The 16,272-nt window shown below is 40.0% G+C and overlaps 1 protein-coding gene across 2 annotated transcripts; it reads right to left on the bottom strand.

Moving 5' to 3' along the window:
* Positions 1–5,659: 5,659 nt before the first annotated feature.
* Positions 5,660–15,724, bottom strand: LOC6493003 (protein starmaker). 2 transcript variants are annotated; one of them, XM_014908689.3, is made up of 7 exons: positions 15,224–15,724; positions 9,964–10,095; positions 9,419–9,569; positions 8,906–9,333; positions 8,344–8,847; positions 7,388–7,593; positions 5,660–6,283 (listed from the first exon to the last, which is right to left on the bottom strand). In XM_014908689.3, exons 1-7 carry the CDS (start codon positions 15,360–15,362, stop codon positions 6,098–6,100), a joined length of 1,746 nt encoding a protein of 581 aa, XP_014764175.1. In that variant the 5' UTR covers positions 15,363–15,724; the 3' UTR covers positions 5,660–6,097. The 2 variants fall into 2 exon arrangements, with proteins under 2 accessions (XP_014764175.1, XP_001956835.1); XM_001956799.3 differs by having other exon boundaries at positions 5,660–6,313.
* Between the last annotated feature and the right edge of the window lie 548 nt (positions 15,725–16,272).

Below are 16,272 nucleotides of genomic sequence, written 5' to 3' on the forward strand. Positions count from 1 at the left end.
ATCACAATTACAAGGTATTACTTACTTGCCTCTTCCCTGCAGACGTGACATTGCGTATACGCATGTGTGTACGGCGGGTGTATGGTGTTGGAGTGAGTGGGTGTGCCAGTGTTGGTGTTTAAGTTTGGCGCGCATGCGCTTAAAGTGTGCTGCTTTGGGTGTGTGGACTCCATTGCCTGTGGATCCCAAGACCGCACAGCGAAGAACAAGGAAGGGCGATCGGAGCAGAGCTGAAGATCTTGGACCTGAGATTTTTCTCAATAGATCTATGCCAGTTTTTATTAAATTATATTATATTATTATATTATTATTATTTAGCTAAATTATTTATAAACTTAACTTTGTTTGAATAAATATGTACATATAAAGTTAAATTAACAATTAGTTAAATAGTTAAAGGGACCGTTATATTATAGACCTTTCTTTGTAGATGAAACCTATAAAGATTAGTTTTAGTTTCTTAAGAAAAAGAAAAAGATATCCTTTGCTTTAAAATACCCTAAACAAAAATGCTTCTACAATTTTTTTTACAAAACTATTCCAGAAATTACTTAGTAAGCCTAGTAATATCCAGATTCCTCATTATTATGCCAGAAGCCTGCAATTTACTTACAAGATCAACAACTCTTGATAGACCAAAAAAGAAAAAGAAGCCTAAAACATGGAGGCCTTTGGTCAACCGCAAGTGAATAAAATATATGACAAGCAACTAGCGCCAGTTAATACATAATTAATCAGTGAGACAATATTTATTATTATGACTCGAGGGCTATTTCCGATGCCATTGGCCTCTACAGCTTTCGCTTTTTAATGTACGTGATTTTGATAGTCGAAGCCCCAAAGGGCGGAGTCAAAGTTAAGCACTAATCATGAAATTAGAAATTCATAATTGTCGCGTAATAAGGCACCAAAAAAATAAAAGAAATACGTGGACATTGGCTCGTTCGAATGGTAGCGAAATGGTAGCACACCATTCTAAATTGCTAATGCGCCCTAATAGGCTTCGCTTGTTTGGGGGAGTTTCGAATGGGTTTTATTTTTGTATTTGTTTCTTTTTCATTATTATTACTTTATGGGGCTGTGTGAAAGTCACTGCATGATGATATTTCGATTGTTGCATAATCCTTCTACCCTCTTCTCGCCCCAGGCCCAAGCCATTGAACCCTAACGAATTTTCTGGCTCTGGTTTTTGGTTTCTGCCTTAAGAAAATAAAAATAATTTTAACTCTAGATCGTATGTTGCCATAAAATTGCAATCTCACGTCTGTGCTGTGGCAATCTTTCGAGTGTAATCTGCTCCTCTCGGAAGGTGTAGACTCATGTCTTTGTCACCCATCTGGCCATTGTTGGGGCATGCTAATGGTTAAACAATTTCTTGGTAATAAAACATCGTCAGCCCAGCTAACAAAGTTCTTGGGAACTACTCTAATGCCCAAACAGGAGACAGTTAGAAGGGGGATTCCTGAATAAAAAGGTAATACGCTAGGTTTTAGTATCTATGAAGATCATTAAGTGATCACTTCTAGCTCCCATATAAATGGCCAACACGTTCTTAAAAATTCCTATTTAATAAATTATTTGAATGCACCCACTTCTACTCCCAAGGCATATTTTTTAGTCATTATCATTAGCATGCCTTCATGCATTTTCGTGCACTTGGCAACTAAAATGAAATGCATTTTGCATGAAATGTTTGCCAGGAAAAAAGGGCAGGTCCAACAAAAAAATAATCAAGTGAAGATAAACCTGGCCGACAACGTGTTGAGGTTGACGCAAAAAATTCTCCAGACACAACTGGGCAAAAAGCAGAATCATGACTGGAATTATGAAAAATTAAATTATTAATAGAATGCAGTGTCAAGGGGAGGATCCCTTGTTAAATAAAGAAATGCATACAGCAGCGAAAATACTTATGTTTGGAACTTTTTCTTTTTGGACTTTTATTTTTTTGGACTTTTATTTTTTTGACTTTTGGGTTTTCTGCCTCTTGATTATAATGCAGCGAAAAAACACATGTAACTTTCTAAAATGCAAATCGCACTGCAATGGAAAATCATGAGCGCTTTTCAGTTTCAAAAACCACAAAATGAAGAAAATAAATTAAATTAAATTCGACTGGACACACGTGGGCGTTGGAATTGAAATCGTTCCCTTCATTTTATTTTTTTCAGCCATTGCACTGCCACTGATCAGAGTCGCGTGCACGGTGCGTATACGTGATGGGGCGATGCAAGTCCAAGTCCACTTTCTAGCGGCAGTTAAATTAATTAAGTTTTCGTTAAGCACACACATTTGTGTGGCACGAACGGCAGCACTCGAATGCCTTCATCATCAAATGCCCGAGTTGACAGTTCAACTGACATCGGCACGTCGCCGCCTGTCACTTAGTAGAGCAAATGCCTAGAAATTTGCTAAGGTAGAAGTTGTAGGTGTATCGCCTCCACCCACACGTGATGCCAACACTTCCTTTTGCCAAAAAAAAAACTCCATGTCCATTGATACTATTTATGATTTTTTGGCAAACATTGCACGTTGTTTACCGTTAAGCGGGGTATCCTCATTGAGCAAACACTTGTGCCACAAGAATTTCAATTGATTGTTTTATTGATTCTTATTTTTATTATTTTTGCAAAAAACATTGAGAACAGATCGTATCTGTATGATTTATGGCCAAGAGCCACACCCCCACGTCATCCAGATCGACACCACCGCCCACTTTTAGCTCAAAGTACAGCCCAAAGATACACAGAAAATAATTAACACGGAGAATTCATTTTATATTTAATTTTAAAACTAGTAATATAACTCTTTCTTATTAAGTTTAAAAAGTTCTGCTTGAACAATAATTAACTATATTATTTTTAGCATGGTAATTAATATTTTTTCCCGTGCATCATACAGTTTAGAAAGTGCTGAAAACTAAACTATTTCTTTTTCTATTACAATCAATTATGTGGCACACGTCTCCAAGACACCTTCAACTCGATCTGGAACTTAGACTCTGGTGGCGGCTCTGCCTCTGGGCTCCCACGCATTGGGCCAAGTCAATTGAATTTTTATGGCCAATTTCATTGATTTTAATTTTGCTTATGATAAGCATTTCTTTGCACGAATCTTCTGGCCACAAACCGGCGATGTCCAGGTCTTGATAACGAGCGTGTTGCGGCATGTCAATTCGCTTTTCTTAACGCTGCCCCACGTTGCATGTTAATTGCCCTGCCCCTAGGGCCTAGTGCCGAGTAGAGTGCCGACTACCTTGCTTTTCCTTCTCAATTAGCCCTCTCCTTTCGATTTAAACAAGGTCAATATCAAAATGTGGCAGCCAAACGTGTCAGAATGCGGCATGTGCATCTGTTCGCTGGTAATTGGGAAAATTTAAGCCAACACTTTTGTATTTCAAGTTTGCAGCAGTTGTTGACTTTCTTTTTTTTTACGTCCGATTCCGTCCAAAAATTTTCCACACTCCCAATTTTAAATTTATTTGCCATAAATTCATTTTTCGATTTGTCAGACGTTTGTCCAACACCAAATTTAATTGTTTATTACAACGAACGACGTCAAACTTTTGGCAAATATTTTTTAGCATTCTGTCAGCGATCTGCGCATGCGCAAATTGCTCGTTGACACCCAAAAACAAAAAAGCGGATAAAGAAATGAATGAGTCCCCGAGACGCGTCTATTTTGGGCGCGCGACGACCCTGTTTTGTATTACAGAGCAGTCTCCAACTCCAGAATTAGGTCACGGAATTAGAATCAGAAGCACGCCACGGAGCAGGTGAAACTTCCCTCGGAATTTCAGACCCAGCTGACCGCATTCTGATTGGACAACCTAATTGAAAGGGTTTGTTTCCTTTTTCAAAAAATTAATTGACAATTTCGTTTTAAGATTTCAGCATTGGAGAGCCGCGTATCTTTTCAAAAATTGTACAAAAATAACCTACTCCGCTTAAAAATGGGGCCATATATGGAAATCCTGGATTTCACTGAGGTTCCCCTAAAGAAATTAAAAAAAATATCGATCGAAAATTTCGTTCTCAGGTTTTGATTTAGAATCTACAAATCGATTAAGGTATTCCTTGCAAGGATCGGATGAGAATTGTTAAAGATATGGATATGGTTTGGGGCCATACATGGAAATCCTGGATTTCACAGAGGTTCCCCCACAGAAATTCAAAAAATATCGATCGAAAATTTCGTTCTCAGGTTTTGATGCAGAATGGTGGAGAATCGATCTACAAATCGATTAAGGTATTCCTTGCAAGGATCGGATGAGAATTGTTAAAGATATGGATATGGTTTGGGTCCATACATGGAAATCCTGGATTTCACAGAGGTTCCCCCACAGAAATTCAAAAAATATCGATCGAAAATTTCGTTCTCAGGTTTTAATGCAGAATGATGGAGAATCGATCTACAAATCGATTAAGGTGTTCCTTGCAAGGATCGGATGGGAATTGCCAAAGATATGGATATGGTTTGGGGCCATATATGGAAATCGTGCATTTCACAGAGGTTCCCCCACAGAAATTCAAAAAATATCGATCCAAAATTTCATTCTCAGGTTTTGATGCAGAATGGTGGAGAATCGATCTACAAATCGATTAAGGTATTCCTTGCAAGGATCGGATGAGAATTGCCAAAGATATGGACATGGTTTGGGGCCATATATGGAGATCATTGATTTCACAGAGGCTCCCTCACAGAAATTCAAAAAACATCGATCGAAAATTTCGTTCTCAGGTTTTAATGCAGAATGATGGAGAATCGATCTACAATTCGATTAGGGTATTCCTTGCAAGGTTCGGATGAGAATTGTTAAAGATATGGATATGGTTTGGGTCCATACATGGAAATCCTGGATTTCACAGAGGTCCCCCCACAGAAATTCAAAAAATATCGATCGAAAATTTCGTTCTCAGGTTTTAATGCAGAATGATGGAGAACCGATCTACAAATCGATTAGGGTATTCCTTACAAGGATCGGCTGAGAATTGCCAAAGATATGGACATGGTTTGGGACCCTATACAGAAATCATGGATTTTACAGTGGATCCCCCAAAGAAATTCAAAAAATATCGATCGAAAATTTCGTTCTCAGGTGTTGATGCAGAATGATGGAGAATCGGTCTACAAATCGATTAAGGTATTCCTTGCGAGGATCGGATGAGAATTGTTAAAGATATGGATATGGTTTGGGGCCATACATGGAAATCCTGGATTTCACAGAGGTTCCCCCACAGAAATTCAAAAAATATCGATCGAAAATTTCGTTCTCAGGTGTTGATGCAGAATGATGGAGAATCGGTCTACAAATCGATTAAGGTATTCCTTGCGAGGATCGGATGAGAATTGTTAAAGATATGGATATGGTTTGGGGCCATACATGGAAATCCTGGATTTCACAGAGGTTCCCCCACAGAAATTCAAAAAATATCGATCGAAAATTTCGTTCTCAGGTTTTGATGCAGAATGATGGAGAATCGATCTACAAATCGATTAAGGTGTTCCTTGCAAGGATCGGATGGGAATTGCCAAAGATATGGATATGGTTTGGGGCCATACATGGAAATCCTGGATTTCACAGAGGTCCCCCCACAGAAATTCCGGGCCACATATGTTATCCCGATCTTACATCACAAATATCGGATTAAAATGAAATTCAAACATTTCGAAATTATTTTCTTAATAAGCATCATTTTCTTTTAATAAGCATCATATAACATACGAATACAATAAATAATTTGCATAAATAACTTAGAACTAATTTGTTTTCATTGCTCCGAATGTAACCAAAACAGGTCTTCGACTTCTCCTTATTAATGGTACAATTTGTAAAGATTAATTTGTTTTTACATTTAAGGCATTGCACTAAACGGGCTAAGGGTTAAAACTAAAATTTGTTTACTGGCATTTCTCATTGTGCTAAAATTAATTTTGTCTCTAGGATCTTAGGGATTATTTAATAATCAGCAATACGTAGTGTTACGAAATAAATAAAATACAATAAATTAGGCTCTGGGAAGGACCTGTCTCCGTCGAAGGCGAAGGAGGACAGTGCTCAGGTGGTGGATGGGAGAGTGGATCAATGGATGATGTCCTATTGCCACTGGTACTGATTGCGATAGGCCAAATAGTGGGCGTCCTGGGCTGGCTGCTGCTGGGGACGCACCTGGTAGCTATCCGTGGAGGAGTCGACATCCTCGACAGAAGGATCCGTTTGGAGGGAGCGCTTCCAGTAGCTACCCTGTTCGCTCCAGTCGTCGCCATGGTCCTCGTAGTGGTGCTGATGGTGAGCATGTTCAACGTATACAACCTAGTTAGAAAATATGCAAAACGTGTGCCGTGAAGTGAGAAACACCAGAGGAAGTACCAAAGAGGCCCAAGAGTGTGAGTGGTATCTGTATCTGTAGCTTTAAAAATTTGTATCTGTATCTGTTTTTCGGGTTTTTGTATCTGTATCTGTTTGTGTCTGATAGGACTCTTTAGTCCTTTCGGTGAGTGGAAACTTCAGACTCCGACTGTTCGTAATACTCGTACTTACACAGTGTGAGGGCTAGGTTTTTTTCAAAATAAACTCATTCTGATTTTGATTTAGATATTTTTGATTTGTTTTTTTTTTTTTTTTTGGGTCTTATAGTGTATACTGATTAGTGAACACATTGATTTGTTTTTTAATTAGAGCTGTACGTTCCAAAAACGTTTTGTGAGCTGTCCAAAAATTTTACCATATCTGAAACCAAAGAGGTCTTGAATTTGTTAGCATACGGCAAATTTTGGATTCGTTAGGTGGAAAATGGTAACTTGTGTGTTTCGTATATTTTTTTTCGGAACTCTGGTGGTTGAAGTTTTGGAGCTGGAAACCGAAAGTTGGTCCCAAAAACAGTTAGAAGAGTTAGAGCGCTCGGACCGGGTGGGTATTTTTCCACGTGTAGTTGCCATGTAACACATTTTACAAAATCTTTTTTTTATTTTATTTACAGCTTGTGTGAGAGAAAAAGATAGCTTGGGAAAAGAGCAAGGGAAGGAGAATAAAGATTTTGAAAAATAACTTTACAAAAAAATACAAAGATTTTCTTAAAATTTGTATCTGTGAAAAAAATGAGAATATGAAAACCCCGTATTTCCTGCTTTTTTAACAAACCTTGGCCAATTGGAAACTGTTGTTGTTGTTGGTTTTGGACTTATGACTAGTGTAAGAGGACTTTTTTTTTTATGTCAAAACTGAAAATGTGCAGAAAATCGATTAAGAACAGTAAACTTTGGTCTAGCAACCTGAACAAGAACTTGTTCGTGTGTGTCGGTACAAATCAGGTTAAAAAACGGCAGTTAACAGTTAAACTCACAGGTGCGGTTTGTTTTTTGGGAGGGCGGGACGATCTTAACTCACCTTGGACGGCGGACTGCCGCGCTTCACATCGATCCAGAATCGGGCTATATTTATGAGAAGCCCTATAAGAGCTATGGCAAAGAATTTCACCTGCAGGTGAGCTCCCAAAATCTTCAACAGCAACTCGATCTTGGCCTTCAGGATGCTGCCAATCAACATGATTTTGGCCAAGGCCTTCTTCTTCTTCTTCTTCTTGCCTCGGGTCACTATTAATTGTTAAAAAAAAAAAAATAAAGGATCACAAGGAATTAGTCTTGATTGGTTCTTGACTGGACTCGCACTTACTGGGCTAAAATCGAAACATTGAACGCAAAAAATATATATTTTATCGCTTGGGAGGGTGGTGTTTGTTAGTATGAACTGCAGTGCGCGTCAAGTGCGTTAACGGTAACAAAATGGCATTCAAAAAGCAAACAAAAGCAGGCAAAAAACATAAAACAATTATACATAACCTTAAAGACTTAAATACAAGTGTATTGGAAGTCATTTTCTTAAAGAAAATTAAACCAATAGCTCTTAGATACATGCAGAGGTTACAAATGGCGATTATCCTTAAATAATTTCAGTTTAATTTATAATTTAAAATCATATATAAAAACAACAAATAAATTTAAATTCAAAATCAAATTGAGTTCATAGCCAAAGCTAGGTGCTATGGCACTCGTGTCAAACTGAACTGCTTGCACTGCTTTGGGTATTCTAGCGCCATCTACATTGTAGAAAGCGCCGCTTTTAAAGTTAAATCTTTAAATTTTGAGTTTTAAACTTTTAAAACTGAAATAAAGGACGACCACAACCATATATACATCTTAAACTTAATACTTCAGAGGTTTTTCTGTAGGAATAAAAAAAACCTCTGTAGTCTGTCACTTAAACAATAGATATAGGCACTGAGTTGTGCTCGGAAAACGGTGCGTTAAAGTCATGAAAAACCACACGCAGCAAACAACACACACCTCCGTTACTTCTACCATAATTAATTGGATTCCTGTGCTTTCGCTTTCCACCGCCGCTGGACAGCAGATCATCCGCATCGGCCAGGTCGTCCAGCAGACCCAATCCCAGGCTCAGGTCGCTCTGTTCGTGCTCCACTCCGGATCCGTGCTGTCCCTTCCGTTTCCGCATTCCCTTCATCTGCTTCCGTTTCTGTTTCCTTTGCTTCCGCTGCTTCTTCTTCTGCTTCAGAGGTCCTGTTCCGGACACCACAGAGTCCTCGGATCCTGCCCCGCCATGACTGATCACTGCCGGTTCGCTGTCATGGCCGAAGTCCACATCATGGTGCTCTGGAGCTGCCTGGACGACCACCAGAGTGGCTGGCTGGGTTTCGTGGCCCTGACCCTTCTTGTTCTTCTTGCGCTTCTTGTTGCCCTTCTTGTTCTTCTTACGCTTGCCACTACCGGGTTTCTTCAGGGCACCCGCAGCATCCTGATCCGCATCCTGTAGTTCTATGAACTCTACACCTAAAAGATAGAATTTTTAAAATATATGTCTCTAAATGAAAAAGTTTTAAGTGCTAACCTGTACTATCTTCGCTGAAAATGGTGTTCTTGCCATCATTTTCACTTTGCGTAGCCGGCTGACCGCTAAACACACTTGGCGTGTTTTCCTTTTCACTTTCCGGCTGGGGATTGGAGGCCGCCTCCTCCACCTCCTCATCTTCAGCGTCGGTGTCAGTTTCAGCCTCAGCCTCGGGCTCATGTTCCCCTGTACTGTCCGAGGCTTCGTCGTCGTCCTCCTCATCCTCGTCGTTGTCCTCATCCTCGGCTTCTTCCCCAGCAGCATCCTCATCATCGGCAGCCTCCTCGGCGGCATCACTGGTATCGGCATCTGTAGCATCCGCTTCTTCATCATCATCACCGTCATCATCGTCGTCGTCTTCGGCGGTTTCACTCTCATCCTCAGCTGCCTTGGGTGTCTGCAGATACTCGTATTCGCGGCCTAGGAAGCTGGTTTTTCACAAAAAACACAGAAAACCAAAACGAAAACAGGAAGACGTGCCAACAACGGATTCAACTTGTTTCTTGCTCTTACCCATCCATTGATTCGGCCAGGTATTTCTTCATATATTTCGTGCCGATTTCGATTTTCTTCAATAGAGACGATGGCTTCTCTTTAACAGGCAGCTCCGAGGTGCTATATCCCCGCCGTTCGATCGTCGCATTCATCTGACGATCGGCCTCAACTGTTAAAGGAAAAATACATTGAAGGTGTCCATTTTAATTGCATTTTCATGTAAATCCCAAGCACGTTTGGGGTTTTCGGGGAGTTGCGTGTAAAATTCTCCAACATCCGCCCCGTAGGCGGTTTATTATCTCATTAAATGATCACCCAAGTGTTCAATGAATTTTGGCCAATTTCCCACCCTCAAGTAACAAGTAACTCTTTGAACTTGGCCCAAAGGTTAGTGAAAACAAAAGGTTTTCTTTTCACAAGAGATAGCATTTTTCTCACATGTGTGCGAAAAGCTTTTCTAGAAAATTACTTCCACTTGAAGGTAATTATTGGTTTTGAGTGACAATTTCTTATGAGAGTTAAAAAGGTAATTAGGAAACTGATATAAGGTTTAATGAACTCACCCTTTAGTTTCTGCCACTGGACATTGAGCTCTCCATCCCAGACATCCAGTATCCTGGCGGACTGTTGACGGGCGCACATCCAAGGTTCGGCTCTAATTGGGCACAAGGCCAGGTCCAGATACGGTGAGACTTCTGCAACAAAGACAAGGCAAAAGATCTGTGTAAATATGAGGCAAGACTGGTCAAATATTTAATGGAAAACGGATGGCGATTGACAGCTTGACTGACTTTCGACTGGCCATTTCTTGGCCATCTCAGTTGGGGATTTGCGGTCTGGTCTGATTTGGCTAGCACTGTTAACATGGTCATGATTTTAGCTTTGGTTTTGGCTCTAACTTGGCTCTGACTTTGGCGATTTCCACGGCCATTGCAAATATTTGAGTGAAAGTATGTGTGTGCGCAATCATATCAACACCTTGTGTGGTTTGCTGTCCCACTGCAACAGGTCGGTGGTGCTAACAAGGCTGTAACTGCATCGCAGCACCACAGCATCATAGCACCACTGAAATGCATTATCTTGAAATCCCCTTGTTGGATATTCTCCTCGCTTTTCTTGTCCGTGGCGCGAGCCATGTTTTATTTAACATTTATTTATAAACTGTCATCAATCAGCGATGGAGTGAAAATGCTTTGTGATTGGCATCGATTAAAATTATGGTTGGCCGTCCAACTTAATTGCTCTTTAATGTGAGTTCGTTTCATTTGGAATAATTCAATTTGTTTCCCTGCCAACATTCGATGATGATTCTTCTCACATCTGAGGATTATTCGATGAAAAACATGCAACATTTTTCCGTGAGGCATAATTTGGCTTTATTTGATTTTCCTCTCACTAATTCCACACTATTTCCCAACAAATTGAGCAATTATTTTCACTTTAATTCACAAAAGAATCGGCTTCATTGTGTCTTTAATTGTGTGGTGCCTGGGAGTCCTTGGCTACGAGTCGTGATAAGTGAAAATTTAATGTCAGGTCGTGTAGGTTTTTCATGTCGCAAGTTGTCTCGTTGTCACAATTTATTTGGCTCATTTCGCTTTCAATGGCACACCGCGTACTTTGACCCATAGTCTTTGCTAATATTTTCCCAAATACAATGCCAGGTGAAAGCCAGAGGATGGCAGCCTGTGAAAAATTGTTTACCTGCAACTCGTGGTGACATCCAACAGATAACATCCTGCTGGATTCATGCCCACGCCACCAAAACAGCCGAAAAACAGCGAAGAAAACCTGCGACAAGAATGCGCCCCAAAGGGAGTTTAAGGAGTGTCCGGAGAGAAGATCAAAGAAAGCCAATTCGTGATGCACTTAACAAAAAATTAGGGACTATTTAAGGATTAGGAAAAAAGAGCATCATTATTCCTTTTAATCGTAAAGCCTCTAGAAGCCCCTCTATTTCTCTTAGTGTAGTGATTCCCAGGAAAGCATCTTCGATATCCGTCTATTGCATTTCATGGGTGTCTCGCTTGGCCAAAACCAAAATGTGGCACATTACTCGCAGCTGCCTGGAGAGAAGCTGGTTGGTAGCCAACATTCTAGCCAAAGTTGGTTGCCTTTTGCCATTTGGTGTCCGTTTTGCCGTTGGCCTTTTCACTTTTCTTACCAACTTATTTTTCCTTCATTTTTTTTTGATTTCCTCGGCAGGGCGCCGCATGGAAATGCAAATGCCACCAACCAAGACCATGACCAAGACTGAACCCAGACCCGGCTAATTCCCAATACCAAATGAACTTTCACTGCAATTGAAGTTTATGCGTGGCTTACTTATAGTTATAAATAAATGGTTACAAGGTTTGATGTTGGGTGACGCATTTGCCTGTCCACTTGGGGGAGAAATATGGATAGCTCTTTCTTAGCTGGAAACTGTAAACTGTTAACTGCTGCTGGACTGGTAAGCATGTAGGCTAACTATCCGGCAAGCGGCTCATTTGCCTTCGCCTGAGGTCCGGCCATAACAGTAGCTCGTAAAATATTAGCATAATCACTGGAAATTCTCGGGTATGTGGCTATGCCTTTTGGCCCACGAGATTGAGTTGTAAACATGAAAGTGAATCGATTCGATATGGGGTATTGGAAGCAGTCCAAAATATCAGCAATTACTAACTTGTGGGCGCAGACCAATTGACCTGCTAGACTGAAAATTAGGTAATAAATAGCCATAAACGGTAACAACAATTAAAGAGCCTTACAAGCCAAGTCTGGCAGACTCATCAAATTAAATACAATGATCCAGTGAAGTCAGCATTCCAAATACTTCCCACTTACAATAGAATTTTTATGGCCATTATAGAAATCGGTCGGAACAGAGACTGGGACTCGGAACCGTTAGCGTGCAAGGCAGTCGACATGTGAGCTCCGCTGAGCTTGAAACTTTAAAAAACTTTCACTGGCTTCGATCTGGCGCAGAATTTGAATTGAAGACACCGCCAGAAAGCCGCCAACGACGTCGACGGAGACGGAGACAGTCAACCACAAGCCGAGTAAATACAAGCTGAAAATCCAAAACAAAACATGGCCAGCAGCTACTAGCCACAACAGCTCTAACAACTCTAACAACTCTCAGCCACTACTCATGTCGTATATTGATTAGAGCTCCACTTTGGCTACGCAAATCGATGGCTTGAAACTGAAACTGAAATCTTAGATTCCGCCAACGGCCTTAGCACATTTAGAAAAATGTTTCTTCAATTCAAGAGTTTCTCCCGGAAAGAGTAATGCTAAAATCTGAATTAAATACTTGTTTTGTTTGGAGATAAAATGTAATGTTATTTGATTTGGCATTTAAGAGTTTGGTTTTTTGAAAAGGGGGAACATTGAACAGACATATTGGAAAGTGTTTTTGGGGAAATCTAAAGATTTAAATTATACATCGATTTCTTTAAGAATATTTTGTACAAATTAAAATCGAATTAAGAGAAATTTAAACAGTAAAACGTGCAAAGTATTTCCCAGAATAATAATTTGGAAGAGCAATGAAGTTAGGATTTAAATACATGTATTGGTTTATAGGCCACTTTTAATATTTTTTATCTTTTTTTTGAATTTTCAATTTAAAACTCTTAAAAATCAATAGATTAAATACTTATTGAAACATAAGAGGGCAGGCCTTTTGTTTTCAGTTTTTTTGTTTTTACAAAGTATACGAAGTATGTATATTATATATTTTTTATATACTTTTATTATTATTACTATTACTTTTATATATTATTTTTGTATTTATTTCAGTGCCCATCAATCAAACCTGACAACAACTGACAAAACCGCAGTTACAGCTTCATGTGACAACTCTGGTTTTGACCATCTTTTTAGCCGCATTGTTGACAAACTGGGCAAAATGCCTACACCGGCTTAAGTCGGCAATTAAAAAATGAAATTGGATTTCATTCCAGCAAAAAGCAGCACTTTTCATTTTTGGCACTTCGACCAAAAATGTCACCAATGCGACGACGCTCCGTTTTGGATTTCGAATCAGACTTGGAGTTGGAATTGGACTTGGACTTGGGACATCGTGGGCAGTCCGATGTGATTTCCAGTGGCATTTTTTTGCCTTTTGCCAGACCAAGACCCGTCCATCCAGACCGTAGACCGAAGACCAAAGACCGGAGCATATTTAAATACGCACAGTAAGTGACTCGTCTCGCCTCGGACACTCTCTCACATACAAATATGACGGTTATAACCCAATTACGAGCATTTTTCAAGTTTTTCTGTTGTTTTCTGTCTTGGCTAAGCTCGGTTTTGGTGTCGGAGCAATTTGTAGCAAGACTCCCCGAATGCCGACCCACCCGAAGTGGCAAGTATATATGTATCTCCACCTGTTTGGGCTCCCTTTTTGGTGGCTTGGGTTTACACCAAAAAGTTGGTGTAGTCACCAATCCGAATACGAATCTGACACTATCACAACTGAGACATCAACTTGTTTGTTTTTCCGTTGTTATTGTTACCCTTTTTTTGTTTTCTGTGTACGGGTGTTGCTCTTTTTGGCTGAAGGAGGGCCTAATGAATCATTTGTGGCTTTTGGTTTTTAAACTGACACTTTGATGGTTAAGGCGGGACTTTGGTTTTCAACTTGAAATATTGTCAGTTTGTAGTTTGTGGTATTGTAGAGGAAATTAAGAGTCACCTAACTAAGCTTAATGTGTTTTAAATTAACTAGGATCTAGGTAGTTAAGTAGGTATCATTTTCCATTATATGTACTAATACATAATTCCCCATTTCGACCTCATGACTTAGCGAAAAGCTATAGCTACACCCTAATCCAGATAAACTTACTAGATAATAACCCCCACTTTTAGGCCTTCTCCCTGAAAAATTAACATTTTTCTTAACCCTCACTTTCAGTGTATGTGATATTCGTTTAATCAACAATCAAAACTCGAATTCATGTTTCGCTGCCTGTTCTTTAATGACTCGACATTCTGTAGTGGGATTGCTACTAACTACAACTATTACCAAAGCCAAGATACCCCTCCTCCCTGACCCTCAGTGCCTAGTCCCCTAGTCGCTAGCGAGTTGGCCGCCTTAGTTCTGGTTTAGTTGGTTATGACCCATATTACATGCTCAGTGCCCTAAACGATAACGAGGTGTATTTCTTTCTGGTAGTAGTCTTTTATTCATGCACTTGTTGTCTTTTCGTTTGCTAATTGTTCGCCATGCACTTCAATAAATGAACAAGAAATAGGTAAGAAGAGCCAGCAATTGTGGCCAAGATGAAAAAAGTGTCATACGCTCCATAACGTAACAAGAACCAAAATGAGAATGATCTGCCAAGGAGGCCACTTCGTTATGCTGCATTTCCCATAAAAGCCTGAAAATGAATGGAGGCACTGAGAGAAATAGTGCTTATTTTCTCAGCCATAGCTTGCTTTTCTTCAAATTTAAAGTTTCTTTAATAAAATGACCAATCTTGGCTCTTGAAAAGGCCCATAAATCTAAGCGTTTGATTCTTTTTGCCGCAATTGTTGGCCGACACTTTCGTTTGGCGGCTGATTATATAATTGCCGAAGACAGAAGACTGAAATTGCCACTCTCACATTCAACTTAATGAACAGAAATTTCACTGCAATAAAAGTATTTTATTTGAAGCCTTTTGTTTTTGTTTTTATATTTTTTCCTTTGTCCGAGCCATGCTCGTTACATTGCCAAGAAAATAAAATAAATAAAGCGCGGAGAGGCGAAAAAAAAATAAAAGACACCTCAGAGAGATACATATATATTTTTTGGGGGGGCCAAAAAGAGTGACCGCCTGAGAGATCTCTTACCGTTTAGTTGTCGGCCAACAGGTGTAGATGCTGAGTCGCGAACTGGCAAACTCCAGGCATCCGTCAGATACATTTCAGATGGCAGGATTAGACAGATCAGCAGCACGAGGCCTGCTATAATGGATGGCTGCCAGTCCATGGTGATTACTCCTCTCCTTTGGCTTTCCGTTGGTAAATATTTGAATATACTTCTTGATATATATTCTTGGCACACACCGTTAGACGAAATCAAGAAGTCTCTGAGAAACAAAAGTCAACTCTCACAATTGATTTATGTACACTTATCGCCACGCACGACAACAACGGCGCTTTGTTCCATTTTTTATTCAGAATTCTTTTCAATTTCGACCAAAAAAACCCGAATCGAAACACCGATCGTATCTGTTGGATGCACTGCCACCTGTATGTCTATCTATTATCTATGTTGTGCTGCCACTTCGATCTGCTCGCGACCAAGTTCAAGGTAAGATTAAGCCATGACGCGCATACGTAAGAAGTTTTATACCAAAAACGCTCCCCGATCGCTGGCGCTTTTGGCTTAAGAGAGTCTGACAATGTGAAAGCGCTCCGAGTTGGCTCTTTGGAAAGTTGGTAGTTGGCTAGTCGGTGGTCGGTGGGTATGATAACTTGGCTAGCTATGTTGCTCGAACTGGACAAAAGAGAGCCGAACCCGGCCCAGAGCCAAAGACTGGCTATTGACTTGGCCCGGTGCTGGATTTTCGCAAATGTGTGGCATGCACTGAACAAACGGATCAATTAAGCTGTCCGCTATGCGCATTTCCAGTGTCACACTATATGCGATCGAAAGAATTTGCCATTGCCAGGGGTTAGGGCCGTATTTAAGCCATTGAACTCTGACCCGACCTTCACAGGTACAGGCTGCTTAACATGTCTTCGGGGGGTACTCTGAAAACAAAAGGTTTTCTTTTATTGGATTGGGATTTAGCATAAACAAAGAATGGATTTTTAATTTGGCTTTTGTTTTGGTTTTTTTATTACTTATTTAATTCATAAGTTAGCCTACTTAAGCAAATTAAAATAATATAGAA

The sequence above is a fragment of the Drosophila ananassae genome, chromosome 2R, assembly GCF_017639315.1.
Source record: "Drosophila ananassae strain 14024-0371.13 chromosome 2R, ASM1763931v2, whole genome shotgun sequence".
NCBI classification, from domain to species: Eukaryota; Metazoa; Arthropoda; class Insecta; order Diptera; family Drosophilidae; genus Drosophila; species Drosophila ananassae.